The sequence below is a fragment of the Petromyzon marinus genome, chromosome 33, assembly GCF_048934315.1.
Source record: "Petromyzon marinus isolate PM22_M1 ecotype Great Lakes invasive population chromosome 33, UKy_Petmar_22M1.pri1.0, whole genome shotgun sequence".
NCBI classification, from domain to species: domain Eukaryota; kingdom Metazoa; phylum Chordata; class Hyperoartia; order Petromyzontiformes; family Petromyzontidae; genus Petromyzon; species Petromyzon marinus.
The window spans coordinates 2,314,948-2,336,698 of NC_133699.1; the positions used below are offsets into that span (position 1 = coordinate 2,314,948).

Below are 21,751 nucleotides of genomic sequence, written 5' to 3' on the forward strand. Positions count from 1 at the left end.
CTATTGTTTTTCTTTCGTGGGTTGCAGCCGAATATTACCGGAGATTGAACAGTTGAGATGTTGGGATTAAGACACATTGCATTTCTACAATGGGCTATATACATCGCACTACTCAACAATGTGTATTGGAAGTCTGTGACGCTTATGTTTAGAACATGTTTGCAAAAGTATCAGTTCACAGGAAAGACACTGAAAAGGCATCAAATCACAGAGTAGCGTGAACATTGTCAGTGTATCGAGTGAACCAAGTTTTTGTAACACGTAGGCTTTCGCGACCAATATCCATAATAAAGTTTTTTTAGGTTAGATGACGTAAATATAAATGTGTCGTTAAACCCGCCACCACCCGACAGCCAATCCGTAAGGTTTGCACACTCCAACACACCGGTGTGCTGTACTAGTAACGAATTGGCATGTTTTGTTTACGTGACAAACCTTACTAATTGGCTGTGTCGGGTGGTGGCGGGTTTATCGACACATTTATGCGATCTAACCCGAAAACAAAACATGAACCCAGTTTTTGCCATGCGCTCATGTGTTTTACCACACATACCGGGTATAGCTTTCTGATTATACATTATTTGGCTACTATAAATATCTCTGATTAGCCACTTCGATGAGCTGTCATGTGTAACCAGGTCGCCTCTGAAAATAGCTAATAACTCAAAATAAAGTGGTGTTATTGAGCGCAGGTGTAAACTGTAGTCTTCAATATATTATATCTTGTCAATGGGAGGGATTCTTAAGTTGCAGCTTGGTAAAAAAATAAGTGGTTTTGCTCCTGTGAAACATTGTGGAATATTTTCTCAAATTCGTGTTTACTGAATGTCATCACATTGCAACTATTACGTGAAACATCACAGCGTGTGTGCGTGAAAGCTGGTTACAGGAATCGCGTGTGTACGGGGTAACAGGAGACCACAGCAACGTGGCCGTGTCAAAGCTGGCATGGCAGATCAAACACAGCAGTCTAGGACTTGTGCGGAGAGGGGCAAAGGAGATCATATAACCCCCTACTTTAATAAACGAGGAGGTATACGCATTGTATGGATGTACGTTGAACTTCTTTCCCACCGTACGTAGCCAACCGTGCTAATCGAAGGTGTGGGGGAAAATCCATTCTGTGAGCACTGTGCAGTGGCAATGTTGCGGAGCCAGGATTTTCAGGTAGGGGGGCAACCCCTCCAGCAATGAAAAATGATAGGAGTTGTTAGTAAGGACTTACTCTTTGGTTCTTTCGGTAAAGTCCCGTAGAAAGAAAATAAATGTAATAGAATACGACGTTTCGATTGCAACACAAGCAGTCCTCATCATGTAGAAAACAAACTTAGTGAACTTATGAATTTGTGTCTCCTTGTCTGTGTTTTGTCTCTCAAATTTAGAAGTTCACTAGGTTTTATTTTATACCTGATGACGATTGCTTGTGTTGCAATCGAAACGTCGTATTCTATTATTAAGTTTATTTTCTTTCTACGTTACTTTACCGAAAGAACCAAAGAGTTAATTCCTGCAGTCACGAAAGCTTCAAATCAAGTGAGGACTTGTGTCCCCTTGCTTTTTATTCGACGCGCGTGCGGCGATGGCGCAGCTATCGATCGAGGGTCGAATTGGAACCGCGTTGTTAGTGATCGGCATCGCGCTCGCTGAAGGTGTCGATGCCTTCAGGGAAGTCGTGGACTCTGTAGACGCAACTGCGCACGATTCTGAGTCACTTATAACCGCTTTGCCGTTACTTATTGCCAACTATCGTCTCGGAGTCCCTGGCACATAATAATAATATGCCACACTGGCAGTGGCGGTCGTAAAAGTCGATTTATTACTAAAAACCCCAATGATCCGATCGAAATTAAGGATTTCGATCGGATCTTTGGTGGGGTGGGGTGGGGGGAAGCTCATCCAGCAGTGGATTGACATAAATGGCTGCGCATTTTTGGCTGGCCATCGAACAGACGCGCTGGTGCGGCCGTCTGGAACGCTCTTCCGATTATTAGGAAGAAACACTGGAGCGATGCACTTCCGAATCATCTCGACTGAAAACGAATTTCTTTCGAACCGCTTGCTGTGTTAGGTGCTGTTGTCCTTCCCCGGCACCTCCGTCGAGCGCGGTTTGGCCACGTACGGCGCGAAAGAAGTTTAACGCCAGCCGCTCGCGGACGCACAAAAAGAAGAGGAAGAGAGCCACACTCGGACGCAACAACCAACCGATCAATGTCCAACCCCCCCCGTGCACGGTGTCAAATTCAAACGTCAATTTAAATGTCGACTTACAACTTTCGTGACTGCAGGAATTCATTATTCTTGGTTCTAGTCACGTAAATAGAAACCCCCCCCCCCAAAAATAACAAAATTTAAACAATATAATTTAAATAAAATCTTCCTGCCTGACGAAGACCGCTTGTGTTGCGATCGAAACGTCGTGGGTTTTTTTGCTTTTTATTATTTTGAATTTATTATTTTTATTTTCTTTAATTTTATTACAGTTCAATTGTATTATTTTTATTTTATTTTTTAGATTTGTTTTTTCTATCTATTTCCGTGACTTCACCGAAAGAACCAAGAATGTCAAACGTCAGTGGACCGGCGCCGCGACTTCGTTCTCAAGGACGCCCTCTCTCGGCTCACTTCACTCATTCATATCGGCGGCGGCGACAGCGGCAGTAGCAGCGGCGGCGGCGGCGGCTTGCCGCGTGGCGCTGTCGCTGTGGCCTTGCCCGCCTCGTCGCTCCCCGCTCACAACGGAGACGTCTCTCGGATCGGCCGCTCCCCAGCGATGGACGGAGACGGCGTGAGGCAGAGGAAGAAGGAACAGGCGACGAGGGTCGCAGCAGCAGGAGGTGGTGGTGGTGGAGAAGGAGGCAAGCCGCCAGAGCAGACGGAGCGGGGAAGCGCGCGGATTCTGCGGCCCGGATCTCTGTGGGCCACGCGGGAGCTGCTGCTGCGGGCCCTGGCGCTCATCTACGGTCAGAGCCCTCGCGGACCGAGCGTGAAACACAGTCGTGCATTGGTGAACCTCTTTGCCTCCCTCCACGACTAACCCCCTTCCCCCACCCCCAATCTGGTCTGACGCCCCTCATCCGTGGACGTTGGCACGGGAGTGGCTCGTCTCAAGCCCCGTGCACCCTGCTGGGTCGACTCACGCATTGGGTGCGTGAGTCGACCCGTGCGTTGTGAACTCCCCTCGACACCACCACCAGCCACATATCTCTCTCGAGTCTCATGCAGCAGGCCACGCTGAGACAGCGAGGCCCTTCATTCAACAAGCCCCGTGCACACTGCTGGGTGGTCTCACGCGTTGGACGTGAGACTCCCCTCGACACCACCACCAGCCACATCTCTCTCTCGAGTCTGACACCTCCAGCAGGCCACGCTGGGACGGCGTGGCTCTTTACTCAACAAGCCCCGTGCACACTGCTGGGTGGTCTCACGCGTTGGACATGAGACTCCCCTCGACACCACCACCACCAGCCACATCTCTCTCTCTCGAGTCTGACACCTCCAGCAGGCCACGATGGCTCTTGGCGCACTGCTGCTGGCTCGCACGCTGCCTGCGAGGCGAGCCTCTCACGTCAGCGACTACTCACGCAAATTATCGCGCACAGTTGTGAAAACTTCGTGCTGCTAATTTGTATTCGTGTTCAAATTGGTTCGTAGATGCAATGTTAACAAAAACACCCAACCTGCCCTGTGACGGGCGAGCTAGGCTGCATTGTTGTCAATAAATGAGACCGTTTGCAAATGTGAATTGTTTGTATTCGGACCCCACAGCCCGAGATAAATAATTGTTTTGTTTTTAATGGAACAGCTATCGATCCTGTCAAAACGTCAGAATCCAAAGTCTCGCTATACGCAAATAAGCTTTAGGACTGCACATCCTTCCTACGCAGTACTCTTACATTCATGATGTCCTGTCGTATGTCGTCTCGTTAGTACTGCCCACGTCTGTCATGCATACCGTCTCATTAGTCCACTATTCTTGTGTCGTTTCTACCGCATCTACAGTCCTAAAGAGTGTAATGGAATAGTAATCATAGGATTACCAATGTTAACTTCCCACAAAGTGGTACTGAATGTTATCGACCACAGGAATGATATTGATGATGATCCCGAGACATCCTCTGGATAGGGCGGTCCCATCCATCAATATTTGTACTAAAGTAATTTTCCCACTTCAGCACGGTACTGTGGTAGACGACACTTTTCATGACGGCATGGGTATGTTTCCAGCGTCCACCATCCGTTATCTTTCCCGAACTTGTTAGTATTGCACGAGCCGACGGCACCTTTTGCAGTCCTTGTCAACAGTGAGACATCCACGACAGCGAAATGGTCACAGTGATCGATAAAGACGTGGCAAGCGTAAGACGAAGTGCAAAAGTTCTGCCGTGGTGGCAGTGTGCGTTGAGAGCGCTTGGGTCGCTGGCAGAAAACGGCTGAGATCCGGGTTTAAGCCAGCCGAGATATAAATAAATGATGTGGTTGCTTACTTTTTGGTTCTATTCGGTAAAGTCACGTAGGTAAAAAATAAATCAACAAAAATCACGACGTTTCGACCACAACACAAGCGGCCTTCATAAGGTGAAGGGACCAGGCTGTCTCGAGGACAGCGCTGGAGTGAAACACAGCCACGCTCAGACCGCGGACCTTTAAGCTGTCTGGTCCCTTGTCTGGTCCCTTCACCTGATGAAGGCCGCTTGTGTTGTGGCCGAAACGTCGTGATTTTTGTCGTTTTATTTTTTACCTACGTGACTTTACCGAATAGAACCAAAGAGTATGGATCCTTGCAGTCACGAAAGCTTTAAATCTAGATGTGGTTGCTACCGCGTTGGTAGTAATGCACGAGCCCAAATAACCAAAATAAAAACTGAACACGTTTGTCATGTGCTACACAGAATGGTCATTGCCCGAAGCGTTGCCGATAATTGCGTCCTTTTTCTTTCGGGGCAGTGTTATTGACGGATTTGTTATTGCAAATGTGGTTTTGGTGAAGCGTAGGTATTCTCCCACTTCTTTCAAGATGTGTGACCAGTGTGGACAAGTAGGTCAAATTCCCTCTCGATTGGATCTCTATATCTGTACTCGAGGCCCTTCCACGAGCATTGGCGTCAACGAGAAACCTCCAGGCCCCTGCACGTTTTACCGTTACCTCATGTACTGACTACGGCATGCGTGTGTGTCCCTTGGATCCCAACTGTGGGGAGCGGTAGTGTAGCGGTTAGCGCTACGCTGCGCTACGAACCTGGCGAACCGGGTTCGATTCCTGCTCACGGCCAACACCGGTGTTGATTTTCTGAACCGCTCCTGGGCCTCCCCTAGTTTGACTCAGCTTCAAATGAGTACCTGGTGCGGTGCTTAAACATCGTCACTGGGGCGACAAAGTCGGCCGGGCGTGGTGTTGGCCACCCACCCCCTCGTGTGCCGTGCCGGCCTTCACAGTTGCTCGGTGACAGCGCTTGCCCCAACAGTCTGTTAAGGCTATACGGGGGATCTTTGTCCCAACAGTGGTGGCATTTTCGGTGGCACTGCATCAGAACCGAGCGCTCATCGGCGACAACGGCCTCCTGCCGGCGAGCCTCTACCTGCGACGGATGCTTCGTTACGTCGGCGGTGGCCCTGTGGGCCTCCAGGCCGTCGCCCGCGCGCCCACGCTGCTGTGGCTGGCATTGGACGAAGTCTCTTCGCTGGACTGGGCCCTGGATGCCGTGGCGTGCGCAGGGCTGGCCCTGGCCGCGTTTGTGGCGCTGACCGGCCGTGCCAACATGATCGTGATGGCCGCGCTGTGGATGCTTTACCACTCGCTCGTGGCGGTCGGACAGATTTGGTGAGTCTGCCTGGGTGGTGGAGAGGGCTGTGGAATTTACCGCAGTAAGTTTGTTGAAAATCCGAGATGCCCCGTTACCAGCTGGAATAATAAAGGCTGAGTTTGCCACTTTTGCATTTAAGACTTTCCTAGTCTCATGTGTTCTCACCTGGTTCTCATCTGGTCAAACAAAATAAACTAAACTCATGATTTTTGGAGGTATAAACAATTCACTTAACCACCCAGTTATTTGATTCATTGTTGCGAATCTTGCGTCGCTAGTGCCTGCAAAAGTCTCATGAATCATTGAATACAGCATTTATTAATAAAAAAAACATTAATTCTTTCACTGTGATTTTATACATGTACTGTATTGCGATATTAATTGATGCATCATTGCACCTCTAATAAATAGAGTGTATATATAGCAATTTATATTAGATTTTTATTGAATCAAGTGCAAAGTGATTGTATTTTCAAAGATGGCTATAGATTGAATATAATAATGAAAACATTCACTCAACACAAACTGCTTAAAATATTCAAGCTTAAATATGTATGTCAACACGTTAAAGAGGAGCGCAGTGACACAACAGTTAGCACACTGTGCTATGATCTCAGTGGCTTGAGTTCGATTCCTGGTCACGTTTAACATCATTGGCGAGTGATATTGATACAAAACTTGGGCCTCCGATTTCACCAACTCACGTTGACCCCATGTGGTAATAAAGGATGGTCACATAACCTCCATAATTGACATGGAATGGGCAGGCCTTCATCCAAAAAGTGGAGTGACAAAGGGCTGATTATTTATAATACTTCACACTATATTTGCACATGCCTCTTTTACAAATTTTAACAGCGTGATATAATTTTTTGTAAAGATCGTTGGTAATGTTTGCTATTTTTTTACTTGAATTTGTATCTATTTCTAATTTTCAAAATGATCTTGATCTCTTTCAGGTACTCCTTTGGTGAGTGATACAAATTTTATATAACTTTCATCTACAGTCAAAATTGAAAGGTAAAGTTTCCAGGTAACTTAAATGCAACGTTTTATTTATTTTTCTTTCAAAAGTTGGCAATTTCTTTAATATAGATTATTTTATCAGAAAAAAATACAACCAAGAAAAATAAAGAGCTCTTGTCGATGCATAGCTATGCTGTGTGTCCTGAGCTGTCTGAAATAAGTTTGAAGCTTTGTTCATGAGTAGAAAAAACGTACGCTTTAGTGCGTCATTATCGCACTCTAATGAGATCACATTGATACTTTTTGATGTAGGTGCAGTGCCATCACTGGGGCCAGACGACATAACTTTTAAAGTTTTTTCTCGTGCATGAATCTTTAAACTTGTGTCGGATAACCCATTACCCACAGTCCAGGTGTGTGTACAAGTTAATATTCTTTCCGTTTATTGGGTTGCCTATAATGACCGGTAGCTGGGGCTTGTGTGTTTTGCAGGGTGGGAATCTCAGCTGCTGGAGACTGGCTTCCTCGCCATATTTCTGTGCCCGCTGCTGTCACTGAAGCAGTACCCACGTGGCTCACCACCTTCACGTATCGTCATATGGGCCTTCCTCTGGCTCATATTTCGAATCATGCTCGGCGCTGTGAGTCCGATTAACACGCTTCCTTCTGCTGCCCGTACAGTAACGCTCATTACTGCCACTGGGACGGTGACATGGCTTAGCGGTGACGCGTTTGCCGCTTGTTGCAGAGGGTTCTTGCGGTTCGAGCCCCACGGCCTCCCTGGTTAATGTTGCGGGTCAGTGATCCCGTTACGTTATTGGAAAAAGTGTAAGCCATGTGTACTAGTGTCAAATTTGACAAAATTGCCAAATTCGAAGAAATTATCATAACATTTACTCAATTCGAAAGATGCGTAGCAACGTCGCCCCCTCCTGTGAAAACTAATAGTCTTGAGACTAAGTGAAACATTCTTGGGCAAATGAATGTTACATAAGAAATTAATAACATTATTGAAACCCTCGAGCTATAAAGTCGTTAAACCAGAATACGCCGCTAAGCTCGCAGTTTCCAGATTGAAACGCATTTCAAAAATCTATCTTTCGATTTTGGACTTTTTTGAGATTCCCGTGTACAGCAATGAAATCTGTTTAGATTATATAACGCGGTGTGTTTGGCAGTGATGGACTCTTTTCGTGTGTCAGTGTTTAACCTGACTTGAGATTTATTGAGGTTCTTAAGTTGCGTGCGTCACAATTTATGGGCATAATCTCAATTGTTGCCAGCAGGGACGTACATGTGAAGTATTAATATGCGAGTACGGTTACATAAAAGCACCTTATCAATGCCGTTGTTAAGTCGTCTGTTACCGCAACAAACCATGTTTTTCAGGGTTTGATTAAAATCCGTGGCGATAAATGCTGGCGAGACCTCACATGCATGGATTACCACTATGAGGTAATGAATGCCTTTTTTCTTGCCTTTTTTTCCTGCCTTTTCCCCCCCCCAGTGTTATTCTAGCTGTGTTGTTATCATAAACATTTTCAATTCGGAACTCTCCCAGCACAGTGCAATGCTTCCGAGATCCCTTCAAGTGACCTCTTATTCACACTAGGGGTGCTGTGTTTTTCCCACATGCCCTGCTGTAGAAATGTTCATTGCAATGCAGTCAAACACATCTATGTATTTTCATTTCCAAGGACTGACTTGCCAAATGGAATATAAAAAAAACTAATTTAATAGGAGGGAGTAGTTTTTTTTGTGCACCCATTGGTGAGTGGAATGAGACCATCAACCGCTTATTACAAATTCATTTTAATTTCGGTCGAGGCAATTATTGCAATTTCAAAGTGACGAGTTCAAAATTGACCATCTCAGCCTCACACTGATAATACCAATCGTAATAAGAGTTTAAGTGATGACCCAATTGCACAATTATCTAAAACCTATTTTTATATAAAACATCACCTCACTAAATATTCGTTATTTTTTTTAGCAAAAATGTCCTCTTAGTTCGTTATGGCCAATATACATTAACATAAAACTTTCCATCGACATACTGTTACTGAAAACCAACAAAGTTACTTCATCATACCTGTCAACCACACGGCTTACCCGTATTGTACAGGGATATTGATGTTTCAGGTCTATACAGCGTACGGCCGTTTTAATACGAGCAAAAATTATCTAAAACCTATTTTTATATAAAACATCACCTCACTAAATATTCGTTATTTTTTTTAGCAAAAATGTCCTCTTAGTTCGTTATGGCCAATATACATTAACATAAAACTTTCCATCGACATACTGTTACTGAAAACCAACACAGTTACTTCATCATACCTGTCAACCACACGGCTTACCCGTATTGTACAGGGATATTGATGTTTCAGGTCTATACAGCGTACGGCCGTTTTAATACGAGCAAAAATTTAATATTTATATGTATTTGTTTGTGTTTCTCCCTTGTGATGGGACTTTGTAGGATGAACGTTGAGATTTATAAGAGCACGGGGTGACCAATACGGTCTGAATTGGTCTGTAATAAAATAGGCACTGATAAGGGGTTGACAGGTATGCTTCATATTAATTTTGAGAATAATGATGTAGTCACAGCCAAGGGATGGAACATGCCAGAGAATGCATCCATCACAATTGGTGTGCAGGTGCTGGGTGGATTGTTACATCGCACGACTCTTGAGAGATGTATGTTTGTTGAACTTTTTTCGCACCGTGCGTAGCCAACCATGTTAATTGGAGGTGCAGGGGAAGGACAACATACCGAATGCAAAAAGCAGTTCTAAAAAAAATAGTTTTCCATCTAGATGATTTCAAAGTGCATAGCTCCAGTAGCTTCCTAATATCGGAAGGAAGAGTGTTCCAGATGGCCGCAGAAGTGCATCTGAGAGTGCCGCGCGATGCAGTGACCGTCTGAGAGATGGCGATGGAATGGGGGCGCGTCATGGCGGGGTGAGCCTTAACCCAGCAGTGGATTGATCTTTGCTGATGACGACGACGACAATGACGATCGTGGTGATGTTGTTCCTTGGTGTCTCGACCAGACTCAGCCGGTGCCAAACCCCGTGGCGTACTATATGCACCGCGAGCCAGCGTGGTTCCACCGCGCCGAGACGCTCGCGAACCACTTTATCGAGCTCGTGGTGCCCTTCTTCCTGCTGCTCGGGCGTCGTTTCCGTATCGCGCACGGCCTCCTGCAGATCCTCTTCCAGGTGCGGACCGCGCTCGTCACACGAAACGCGCACCCTGAAGGGATCACGGGCCGGGGATCCGTACCTCCGATGAGCGCGGTCGGCTACGTACGGTGTGAAAGAAGTTCAACATACGTGCGTACATAACGATGGACTGCTCGCCAAGGAAGGGGAAAACATTGCTGGGAAAACTGTCAATGAACCCTTTGCCAATACCATTATGCCTACAAATCCGGTTCCCTTTAAATAGATATAGGGGTGACTATTATATTAAAGGACATTCTATTTTTGTTCAGTACTTTAATGCAATGCTTACTGAGGAACTTGCTTCAGAAGGGAGACTGTGAAATAAACTGGGTCGTGCCAAAATCATATTTTATAGAGCACTCAGTGCGACGTTGAAAATGCATGAGGTGGCTCAAGGGGCTAATACGGAGTCGGAGCACTGAGCCTGGACCACTGAGAACCTGGGTTCGAATCCAGGTAACCCATCTGAGTGGGCGGTGTCAGCTCCGGCGCCAATGACTGCACAAGAAAACGGTCATCATTCGTTTTTTACGTGAACTTGGCTCTTTGCAACTTTGAAGTCTAAACAAAAAATGTAGTTCGTAATTGCTATGTGACGACCATTTGTGTAGTAGAGCACATGGTTAATTTGCACTGGGTTTTTTTGGGGATAAAGGGCAATTGAATGGACCCCTGAAGTAAGTTTTAACATGCGATAGAACGTGATGCGTTTAAATGTATTCATATCTCATCATGGTCATAGCGCAATCGGAATATAATTTAGATGAAAAAGCAAATGTCTAGTAAAAAATGCAATGCTCTAAGATAACAAAAGTGGTGACATTCTTGTCGCCTGATGAAGCTAGTTGTAATTACTGGCGAAACGTCGTACGCGGATTGTAAATGTTGTGGCTTTGCTGTCCAACACACCGGTGTGCTGTACTAGTAACGAATTGGCATGTTCTGTTTATGTGACAAACCTTACTATTTGGCTGTGTCGGGTGGTGGCGGGTTTAACGACACATCTATATATTTACGCGATCTAACCCAAAACATCTGTATTATGGAAAATTACTTTCCTGCATAAAAATTTGCCTTCATTTGGTCAGCACAAAATATGCTCTGTTGGCCTATCAGCATGCTCATTCGTGACTCTGGTTGACTTCGAAATGAACTCATCACGGTGATGTGGTTTTCATCGTCTCTTTGTCTCGTACTAGGTGGTGCTGATAATCAGCGGGAACCTCAGCTTCTTAAACTGGCTTACCATAATACCGAGCCTGGCCTGCTTCGACGACGCGTCTCTGAGCTTCCTCCTGAGCCGGTCCAAAAGGGAGAAGTTGATGGCACTTCAGGCGGAAGAAGAAAAGGATAAGCGACCCCGCAAACTGGGTAATCCTGGGTGCCTTTCCACATGCGTTTAATTTCAGCTGTCGTCAATCCTTTGCTTATTTGTGGGGGGGGCCCAATAGGAATTTTAAATGCAAATCGCCGCTGAATTGTGATGCTGCCTTGGCAGTATGGTGGTGGACAGTGGCGATGAACAAAATCTCAACATATTCATCAATAACACTGCCCTAAAAAGGAACATATATATGTATACGATTTGGCAATGTTACGGGCGATGCCCCTTTTTCATAACAGATCTTTCAGATGTCACCGAATGACGAATGGGTTTACAAACCCTTTGGCAGACTACACGTAAGCTTCTTTGGTTCTTTCGGTAAAGTCACGTAGAATAATATTCTCAGAATATTATTGTGTTATTTTATTTTATCAATTTATTATTTTATTCTCATTCTACGTGACTTTACCGAAAGAACCAAAGAAGATGAATCATTGCAGTCACGAAAGCTTTAAATCGAAATTTACACGTAAGCTGGTACTAAACTTTGAACACGCGAGGACTTTATGCATTTCCTTTGTGCTCAGATGTACTTGAAACGCTGCAGGTGACGGAGCATGCTAAAGTTCTAAACGCAGTGTTGTCAGGTTGAAACTATTTATCTCTCGTGCCCAATTGGTGTGGCTAAGATGCTTGCAATGATGATAAATATCACTACTGCGCATAGGTTTTCTCATTTGTGCTGTATCTGATAAAAAATATATATAATTTGTGGGCTATTTTTAAGTCGTGGGCCTTACTTGGCTGCAAGCCGTACAAAATAAATATGTTGACCATAGCATCACCGCCGCCCCTGGTTTAATACATCTCGAGCTTTGTGTACATTCAGTTATACATATATATTTTAAACACGCGATTTCATGTGCGTATCAATGAATCTGTTCAACTTAAAACGTTTGAACGTTCCTTCTAGGTGCGCTGGTGCGCAGTTGTGTGCATGTGCTGCTCGCACTGCTCATCGCGTATCTGAGCGTGCCCGTGGTGCACAACCTCATGAGCTCCACGCAGCGCATGAACTCCTCCTTCGACCCGCTGCGCATTGTCAACACCTACGGCGCCTTCGGCAGGTGAGCCCGCCAGCTTCGTGCGACCGAGCAACGCGGCGCTCGCCTGTCTCTTGTGTTCCCACGAGCGAATTGAATGTATCACGAGCTGCGTGATCCGATTGTATACGCACCTCGCTATCCCCATCCCCGTTGGCTCGCTCGTGCGTGCGCGTGCGTGCGTCCCTGCCTGCCTCTCTTGGAACTGTTCAAGTTTGTTTTGTTTAACCAGGTGAGAGCTCAAGATAACAACACCAGGGTACTCTTGATTTGCAGGAGTGGCCTGGCAAATAAAACTCGTAGGAAAACAACTGTGTCGTCACATGAGAAATCGATAATATTGCAGAAACGTAAATCTAAGTTAAACAATAAATTAATTGTCGGGGTAAGTCGGCTTGGGCAGATTTTTTTTACTTTTCACAGTACAAGAAAAATTAAGTTACAGAAACATTAAACAGATATAGGGGGTGACTATTATATTAAAGGACGTATATATATAATGATTGTATTGATAAAGCGCCCTTCATCAAATATCTCAAAACCGCTGTACAAGACGCAAGCAGCAGACCCTCAGCACGGCGACAACTAACCAAAGCGACGGTCAGTACATGAAAGTAATCTTAAAAAACGTGAACGCGTGTGTCGTGCGCGTGGCCGCCGCCGGCAGCATCACCAAGGAGCGCACGGAGGTCGTGCTGCAGGGCACGGCCAGCGTGGACCCGGCGGACGCGACCACCGAGTGGGAGGAGTACGACTTTGTGTGCAAGCCGGGCGACACACGCCGCCGCCCCTGCCTCGTCTCGCCCTACCACTACCGCCTCGACTGGCTCATGTGGTTCGCCGCTTTCCAGGTGCGTTCAGCCGCCTCGCCCAGGAGCCTTTTCGACTGCCCCCTCGGCATTCGTCTTCACTGTAAACCGGCTTCCGCCTGCTCCCTTGAAAGCTGTCTCTCCTCCCTCGCCCATCCTGCTGCTACTTCCTGTACCCGCCCCCCAGCTATGACCAGGCCTAACCCAACTCCTATCCCTATCACTTCCCCTACCCTTATCACTACCCCAAGCCCTATCACTACCCCAACCCCTATCACTATCCCTACCGCTACTCCCTGCCCCCGCCCCCCAGCTACAACCAGCTCCACCCCAACCCATCCTTAACCTCTCTTAACTGTCACCAAAACTACACCACCACTTTTAATAAACCGCACTCTCAACAACTATCATCTCCTGTATCATTTTGATCATGGCTGTAAAGCGCCTGGGAATAAAGCACTGCGTACATCTAGAGGATAAGTTGATGATGATGTTCCGTTTACTGTTTTCACAATATTTGTTTTGTTCAAAACCTGTTTTTGCGTTGGCGCTGTCGTTTCTTTATTAGCAAGGAAGGGCACGGTAACTCTCGTACAGATGGTTCAAAATGGACAAAACTTTAACATAAAGTTGTGTAGATATTTGGAACTTACCCTTGTGAAAACTGGCTAAATTGATCTAAGAGTTTGCCAGAACCTGGAGATAGAATGCAGAGCAAAAAAAAGCACAGTTTTCAAATATGAAAATGCATTTTGCCCTGACAGCTTCCATCGCACTGATTAGATACTTCCAAGGACGAATCCATTTTGGAAAGTTGCCATGATCTTTGTGTTGTATGAATTCCATGACTTGCCTATTCTCTGATATAATTTTAATCAAAGTTAATTAATGAATTTTAAATGATAAAATATACTTCAGAACCCTCGAGGAGTGTTAATAATTAGTTTTTTTTAATCAATGTTATGAATTTATTACTTGAAAAATTAATGCATACATTTGTCATTGTAATTAACTGTGTCCTTGGGGTATACATTTTATGAATGTGTGGCCATTAGCTGCCTCGCCAGTTTGCCTCAAATAACCCCAATAAATTTCTCTGGGGCATTGGCAGAGTAGTTAGCGCTGTGCGCTATGAACCCAGAAGCCTGGGGATCGCTCCACGCACATCAGTGGCGAGCAATGTCTGAACCAACCTTGGGCACCCCCTTAAACAATCCACACTTTACTCAGCATGGTGAAAGTATGATGAAAACTAAAAATAAGAACCAGTATCAACATTGCATTGGAAAGCCTTCATCCCGTATTGGATTGATTAACCGCTGCAAATCAATGTTATTATTTTATTTGTATTATTATTTTACGCTCAACTGCAGCGGCCATAGTAAATCCTCAGCGAATCAAAAAGATCGGCAACACGTCAACGCCGACGTGAAAGCGTTGCTCGATGAAGTGTTTAACGAACGCGGCGTTGTCCCTGTTGCTCAATAAGACGTACGAGCAGAACCCCTGGCTGTTGCATCTTGTCGGGAAGCTGCTCACCAACGACAACCAAACGCTGTCTCTGATGGGCAAGAACCCCTTTGAGGGTCGCGACCCTCCCCGGTGAGTGGTGACCTTTCTAAAACCCACAGCCACTTGCTTACCCCTTTTCCACTGTACTGACTGAGCCGTGCCAGGGCCGTACCGAATCAGTCTGGCCCGGCTCAGGAGGCGCCAAGGTTAAAATTTCCGCTGCAGACGCCGTGCCGTGCTACTGGCATCACAATAATCGAGTCGGAGACGTGTGTAGGATGGCGTGGAAACGCTGTGTTCGAGTCGTGTACTCGCACGTCGCACGCAATGAACACCACGTCGGCTCGCTCGCGATATACACATCGAATCGTGTGCATGAAAATTGCTCATTTACAATGTATGCAAATAATAGAATAATCTGATACTCGGCCTCATGAAAGCAAATCTGTATGAACGAGATGTAGAAATGAATGAGTTTGGAAAGGAGTTTGGTAAAAACGTTCGCCACAAAAATTCTAGTTGATCCATGTTTCGAATCACCCGGATGATAGTATCCCCGTCCCATAGCGCTGGCTGGACAACCCCGAAACCGCCGTACCACGACAAACACCATCCCATTACCGCAAGCTGTTAACGACGGCTGCGAGGTAAACCTACCAGCAGGGAGAGGCCGCTAACACCGTCGCCTTGCAGGTGGATAAGGGCGCAGCACTTCCGCTACCAGTTCAGCGAGCCGGGGAGCGCCCGTGCGTCCGCCGGGCACTGGTGGCAGCGCAAACTCCTCGACCGCTACCTGCCGCCCGTCAACCTCGACTCGCTCGCCGCGTTCTTCCGCGCGCAGGAGTGGCCGCATCCCCACGCGCCCCGCAATCAGCCCATTTAAACGCCGCTGCGCTCCTCCCGTCGTCGCTCCCCAAAGACAGGGAAAACAACAACAAAAACGAAGCACGTTTGCAGTGCGCAAAAAGCCAACGATGTATGTTCAAGTTCTTTTGCGCCGTACGCAGGCCAAACGTGCTAATCGTGCTTCGCTTGGCGACAGATGTTTGGCTGAACGACGGAAGGGTGGCGGTGGCCGGCGAGGCTACAGGGAAGTGTGCGCCCACTGCTGTCGGTCTTTCAGCTTCGTGCTGCTGCTGTGGCCCCGAGGGTGCTTAATGACAGCGTGTGCCGGCAGGCCCACGTGACGTCACATGTCCCGTAATGTTTTAACGGCGCAGTGTCACGCGTGCAGACGTTTACGACCTTTACGTGTCTCCGTGACGTCGTAACGTCCGCACACGCGACCAGTAATCTGTCCCTCTCTCGTCTCAAGGGCTCTTGCATTGCTCTTGCTTATCTTGCTTTCATTGCACCATTATCGTCACCATCAGCCATGGTCAATCCACTGCTGGATGAAGCCCTCCCAAAGCTGCGCCCGCCCCCTTTCGCAATCCTGCAATCTAATAATCGTCGCAGCACCTGCTCGACACACGAACTGATTTCCTGTCGGACGCGTTCCATTCCTTGGCTGCCACTGCTTTACTATCCGCGGCTGCTCTTATCTCACAAATCTTTATACCTTGTCTGGAGCGTACTCATAACTTGTTTAATATCTCACCTTACTAATCTGTCACTCACTGTTAGTTTACCATATCTCTCAATGGACCACATTTGACTTATGGGCCCCCAGTTCAAGAAACCTTGCCATATCGATCATTGGGGATCATGGTGTTGTTATTGCACTTATTCGCCTTGTTATTGGGCACATTTTACACCAACCATATCCTAATTTAACACGGCCATGGGCACTTAATACGTTCATGGGGGGGGGGGAAAACACCTAGTTTTGATGATCATTTTGGGAATGTTTACTTTGTTCCACCATGTACTGCGCATACCAAGTCTACTGTACTGAGTTATTCTGTAATCGGAAACTTTGCACTGTGAAGACAGGAACGACGATCGATTGGGGGAGGCCATCAAACAATTACCTCTCGGTTCTCCATGGGTGGATTATCTGGCTTGTGGATTGACCGTCATTGTAAAAAAAAAAATATCTATGTAGGCACCGATTCTATTAACTTTCCGCTCATCGAGGGACAGTGACCCGGTTCTCACTCCACCACAAATATCCATAAGTAAATGCAAACACGTGGCTTTAATTCAAGAAAAAAATATATTTAAATAGCTGAGTGATGTGTACGTCACGTGTTTTCTGCCCTGCCGTGTAGAAACTTGAGTTTGTTCTACTTCTTCACACGACATTCTACTTAGGTGAATAGTAAATAAGTTTTACGGAATATTGTTTTTATTTATCCGAGCCATCATTCCTCTCCCATTACCTCGGAAAATTCAGAGTTGGCTGCATGATCAGGCACTGTGGAGCTTGCCCCGACACCTGGCTAGCGAGTCACATTTAAAGAATGTGGAATTGGTTTATTTTCAAGGATTACAAGTCTGGAAAGACTCAACATTACGTTACTTCATTGTATGTTTTGGAAGTCAAACTATCAAGTGTTTTTTTTTTACCTTGTGAGAACTCAAGAGACTAGGATAGTCTCATTTGCAAAGTATGTTTCACTCTGGGACACCTTTTGTTGAACTGTTTTTGCCGAATAAAACGATTGCCAATTTAACGTTGTGTTTTCTTACAGTCGTCGCAAGTGTGTGTTCCCAATAAACATCGCAACGTTGGGCCAACGTTATGTGTTAGAAACTTTTGGACACAATATCGGCCCAACATTCCATATTTTCTGGATCGAGACTGAAGCTTTACTTCACGGGAACCCTTCTACTCTGGGCAGGAACAAGGGAGAGTGAATGGGTAGCAACAAGGGGTCATTGCCACAGAGAGGCGAGGTGGTCCACTCGTGTGTCTAAACGAGACGACCCAGCAACACGCGACCGATGGGCCACTGCCGGTACGTGGTTCGGTCGGCAGGCAACGTTTTTTTCCCAACATTGGCCTAACATCCTATTACGTGCCAATAATGTTTTATGCAACACCAAAAAAAGCACTGCTGTATGAATAAAGATTTATTTTGTGGCTCCAAATAAATGTCAATTGGTGGTACGGTGACCATCATAAGCGTGTTTCCTTGAATAATTGCTAATTGTGAAATATGCCGTCTGAGCGACGCCAAGTGTATCAATTACACACAACTCAGTTGTGGATTTAGATAAAATCTAAAATAAATTTGCAAGCGAACAACTGTAAATTATATCTGAAATGAATGCCTGAACGTGGTCATCTTGTGTGGTTGAGCGAGCAAACTAGGATGAAGGGTTCTCGAAGTATACATGACAAAACTCTAAAGCGGAGGTGCAAAGAGAAGGTATGAGCACGGGTAACGGGTGCACGTAGTTGGTCGCTGATATCTCCAGCGCTGGTGGAATATGACGGGGCATGGACGTGGTTTATCGGTTCTTGCGGGGCCAAGCAGATCGAGCCCTCGAGGTACCCGGCTTTGCATCTTTGGCAGAATCGAGGACGGCGCTGCCGCCGCTGCTGCTACTCCCGCCGTCGCTGCTGCTCACGGGCGCTGGCGCCTGGCCGTTGGCACCCGCTGCCTTCACCTGCATCTCTTTCAGTTGCCTCTTGTGGTCGCGCTGGTTCTCCATGATGAGGTGCACCTTCTCGCTGATGTGGGCGAGCATCGCTAGGTTGCTCTGCTCCTGAGCTTCTTCGCCGTCCGAGCGGGTGGAGCATTCCCTCGGCTGCTCGGCTTTGAAGCGCTTGCCGTTGCCTGCCATCGAGGACGCGTTAAACATTTTACGCTTTTCGTCCCCGTCGAGTCTGCCGCCGCCATCGACGAACCCGTCGGCGTAGCCGTTCGACTCCATCTCGTCGATGGTGATCTCCTCGTTGATCTCCTCTTCGACGATTTCCTCTTCGGCGACCTCCTCGGTGTCGTCGTCGCCGTTCGACCCCAGCTTGGTCGCGGAACTGGCCAGGACATGTGCGGGGGGACTCGCCTCGCCGTAGGGTCTTTTGTCGGTGGCCGCCAACATCGCAGCGACGCACGCCTTCACGGTGGCCACCTGCGTCTCCGACAGCGACGCTCTCCCTGTGGCCTCGGCGGAGGCCCCCTGCCTTGCATCGCTGCCGGCCGATTGTCTGCTGAATAAAGTGCCGACGACTACGTTCCACGCACTGTGTAGCTGTGCAAAAAAAAAAAACGGAACAGTTAATTCATGGGGAAACTTGAAACTATTCAGGACGTTTCTTACTCGGATAAATAATGCGCAATGTGAATACCGTGTCAACCCATACGGTTTACCCCCTATTCTTGTACAGTGAAATTGAGTTTTCAGGTCCCTACGGCGTACAGCCGTTTCAATACGGGCAAAAAAGGTGGCTATTTGTTTGCGTTTCTCCCTTGTGATGGGACTTTGTAGGATGAACGTTGAGATGTATAAGGGGGCACGGGGTGACCAATAAGGTCTGAATTGGTCTGTAACAAGGGAGGCACTGATAAGGGGTTGACGGGTGTGAATGTGTGAGTACTGTATTGTACATTGTCGCATAGCGGACCAGCTGAGAACAGAGGTATAGGCGGATATGTGAAAAAAGGTCAGATATGTGAACATCCATAGCGAATAAGAGCAACACCAATGCGCTAATTTAATACTGCACTGGGTGTGCGCGGTTAACCAGCAATGTGTGGGGTAGAATCATCTTCCATTCAAACACGTCCCACGTGTTACTGCTTCCCATTTGAGCCCTGCGGCCACTGGAGGCGCTGCATTCACGACGAGGTTAAAATAATCGATTATCGAATCGAAAATGCGTCGACTCTGGAAGCAGGAGGGTCGTTTGCAATGTTCATTTAGAAGACGTCTCGAAGTCCCGTTTAGGCTGATGGACCTGATTGTGAATGCTTTATGGATAAACTGCCGTGCGTGTTGATTTAACAGCGTTCAATGAACAGGCATACCCGTGTGTAACCTAGTTCCCCATCCTGCACCCAAAATAAACCAAACCAAGCAACAGTCTTGGGGACTCGGTAAACAATGACGAGGTTCAATCAATGACCTTAAAGATCCACCCTTCGCCGTTCTCGAGACGCCTGTCAGTCTCATTTGGGGCCTTCGCCCGGTTTAAATAACAACAACAAGAACAACAACACCAACAACGGAACTTTTACCGAACTCACCACGGAGATGGCCGCAACCGCCGCCAGCCGCAGGCCCCGCGCGACCGGCAGCAACGGCCAGGCGAGCAGATGGAGCAGCAGCACCGCCAGCAGCAGCAGCAGCAGAAGGTCGCAGGCCTGGGCTACGCTCCAGCCGGCCGGGAGGTCGCAGCAGGTCCAGCAGCCGCTGCTCTTGTCCGGCCGAGGCACGCACAGCACCGAGCGAGAACACGGAGACTCTTCGCGGTCCCGCTGCCGTTCCTCCGCGTGTCCTGCGCCGCCGCCTCCAGCTCCTTCAGCAACTCCTTCAGCAGCTCCACGCGGCGTTGACTCTTGAGCTTCAGTACCACTCCCGGCGAGGACAGCGATCGCGTTGCCCATAGTGTGGGTTGGATGTGTCGAATGCGTGTGGGTAGTCTCTTGGAACCCTCCTCCCCTCCCTCCTCTAGGTCAACTCGGCCTTATACGACACCTGGTGCCATGTGGAAACGGCGATTGTCGAGATGAAGGCGGCCGTCCTAGGGTGATGATGGTTACGGCGGCAGCCCCGCCATCGCCTCTCCTCCTCCGCCGCGTGGACCACCACCACCACCTGACCGGACTCTGAATGGTGCTCGCGAACAACGCTGTGCCCCAACAGCCTGTGTGGCTATACCGGGGTGGGGAGGAGGGCGTGTGGCTGTCTCGTGGGCTACACTGTTTTTGTTGTTGTCGTTATACTGTACACAGTAAATGCCACAGCTTAAGCTTGTTTCAAGATCATTTTGCCAGTGTCTGTTCAACTAAACGGAGTGTTACGTTTATTTTGAGTGCTGGGTAATGAATTTGCGCTGCACTCGGGTCAACTCATCCCCTTGTCTCAGAATCAGAATTTTTTTTTATATATTTACCGGAGGAATCGCATCAGAACGCTACAACAAACAATACAAAAACAGGATAGGAGTGCAAAGTATCAATAAGGTAAACAAATCACTTGAAAATGTATACAAATAAAACTAAACTATTTTTGTATCTCACCAAGTAAAGCCCACTGACCTACTGGTTTCTTTTTCAGAAGGGACCTGGCTACAAGTGATAGCCCAAATCACTGGGTTTCCAGTAAGTGTGACAAATATAACTCGGCAAAACTGGGATCAAAAATGTAAGTTGTGGCCATGCAACCCAAACTATGGACCGTACGGCAAAGCACGAAGTCTACGCTCTTTCAACGGAGCAGGAGGAATAGCAAAATTCGACGAACTCCCAACGCCTGGAGTCCCCTCGTCCTGGCTTCCAGACCTACACATTGACAACCAGCTCCTGAACATATTGGCAGAGGCACGAATAGAATATCGTAATAATAAAGATGAATAACCTAACGGGAATTGCTTCGTTTATATAGCGCAAAGCTACCGCTAATGCGCTGTTTCACAACGTCAGCAGTTTTTCACAGGCGCGGGAAATGTTGCGAGTAATCCCATTCTCGTTATTTTCCTGGTGATTTTCTGTTTTTTTTATTTGCGAGAATAAAATATGAAAGAATGTTGTAAGTCGGGTGATTTGTTTTCCCAAATCGAGCGGCGTGTGCTTGGTGATGTGTCGTTTGAAAGTGCGGCTTTGCCTGTGACCTGTCCCTGACTGAATTCATGTCACGCGTGGTTTAATTTCACGTGGGACTAATTCGCTGCGTCCTAAAACCATTGCACTGCATATATGGACAGCCCTCCCGATCCACTGCTGGATGAAGGGCCGTGGGAGGTTATTTGACCATACTTCACCACGATGATAATTGTAGGTTGGTGGAGGCGGGAAGTATAGCCACGTGGGTGCATAGAAGTGCAGCAGAACAATCCACTTTGCTGCATTGCCCACTGCGTGAACGTGAAATCCAGTCATTGTAACTTGAA

The 21,751-nt window shown here is 47.2% G+C and overlaps 2 protein-coding genes across 2 annotated transcripts; one reads left to right on the forward strand and one right to left on the reverse strand.

Annotated features, from left to right (window-relative positions):
- Window positions 1–2,612: 2,612 nt before the first annotated feature.
- LMF1 (lipase maturation factor 1) lies at window positions 2,613–17,366 on the forward strand. The gene is made up of 11 exons (XM_032964819.2): window positions 2,613–2,960; window positions 5,500–5,818; window positions 6,761–6,771; window positions 7,260–7,408; window positions 8,157–8,222; window positions 9,827–9,994; window positions 11,200–11,371; window positions 12,298–12,451; window positions 13,095–13,278; window positions 14,726–14,838; window positions 15,442–17,366. The coding sequence occupies exons 1-11, from the start codon at window positions 2,771–2,773 to the stop codon at window positions 15,629–15,631; spliced, it is 1,716 nt and encodes a 571-aa protein (XP_032820710.2). The 5' UTR covers window positions 2,613–2,770; the 3' UTR covers window positions 15,632–17,366.
- LOC142929710 (uncharacterized) lies at window positions 16,547–20,558 on the reverse strand. Its single transcript, XM_076071443.1, has 2 exons — window positions 19,887–20,558; window positions 16,547–18,891 (listed from the first exon to the last, which is right to left on the reverse strand). The coding sequence occupies exons 1-2, from the start codon at window positions 20,244–20,246 to the stop codon at window positions 18,148–18,150; spliced, it is 1,104 nt and encodes a 367-aa protein (XP_075927558.1). The 5' UTR covers window positions 20,247–20,558; the 3' UTR covers window positions 16,547–18,147.
- Window positions 20,559–21,751: the final 1,193 nt, after the last annotated feature.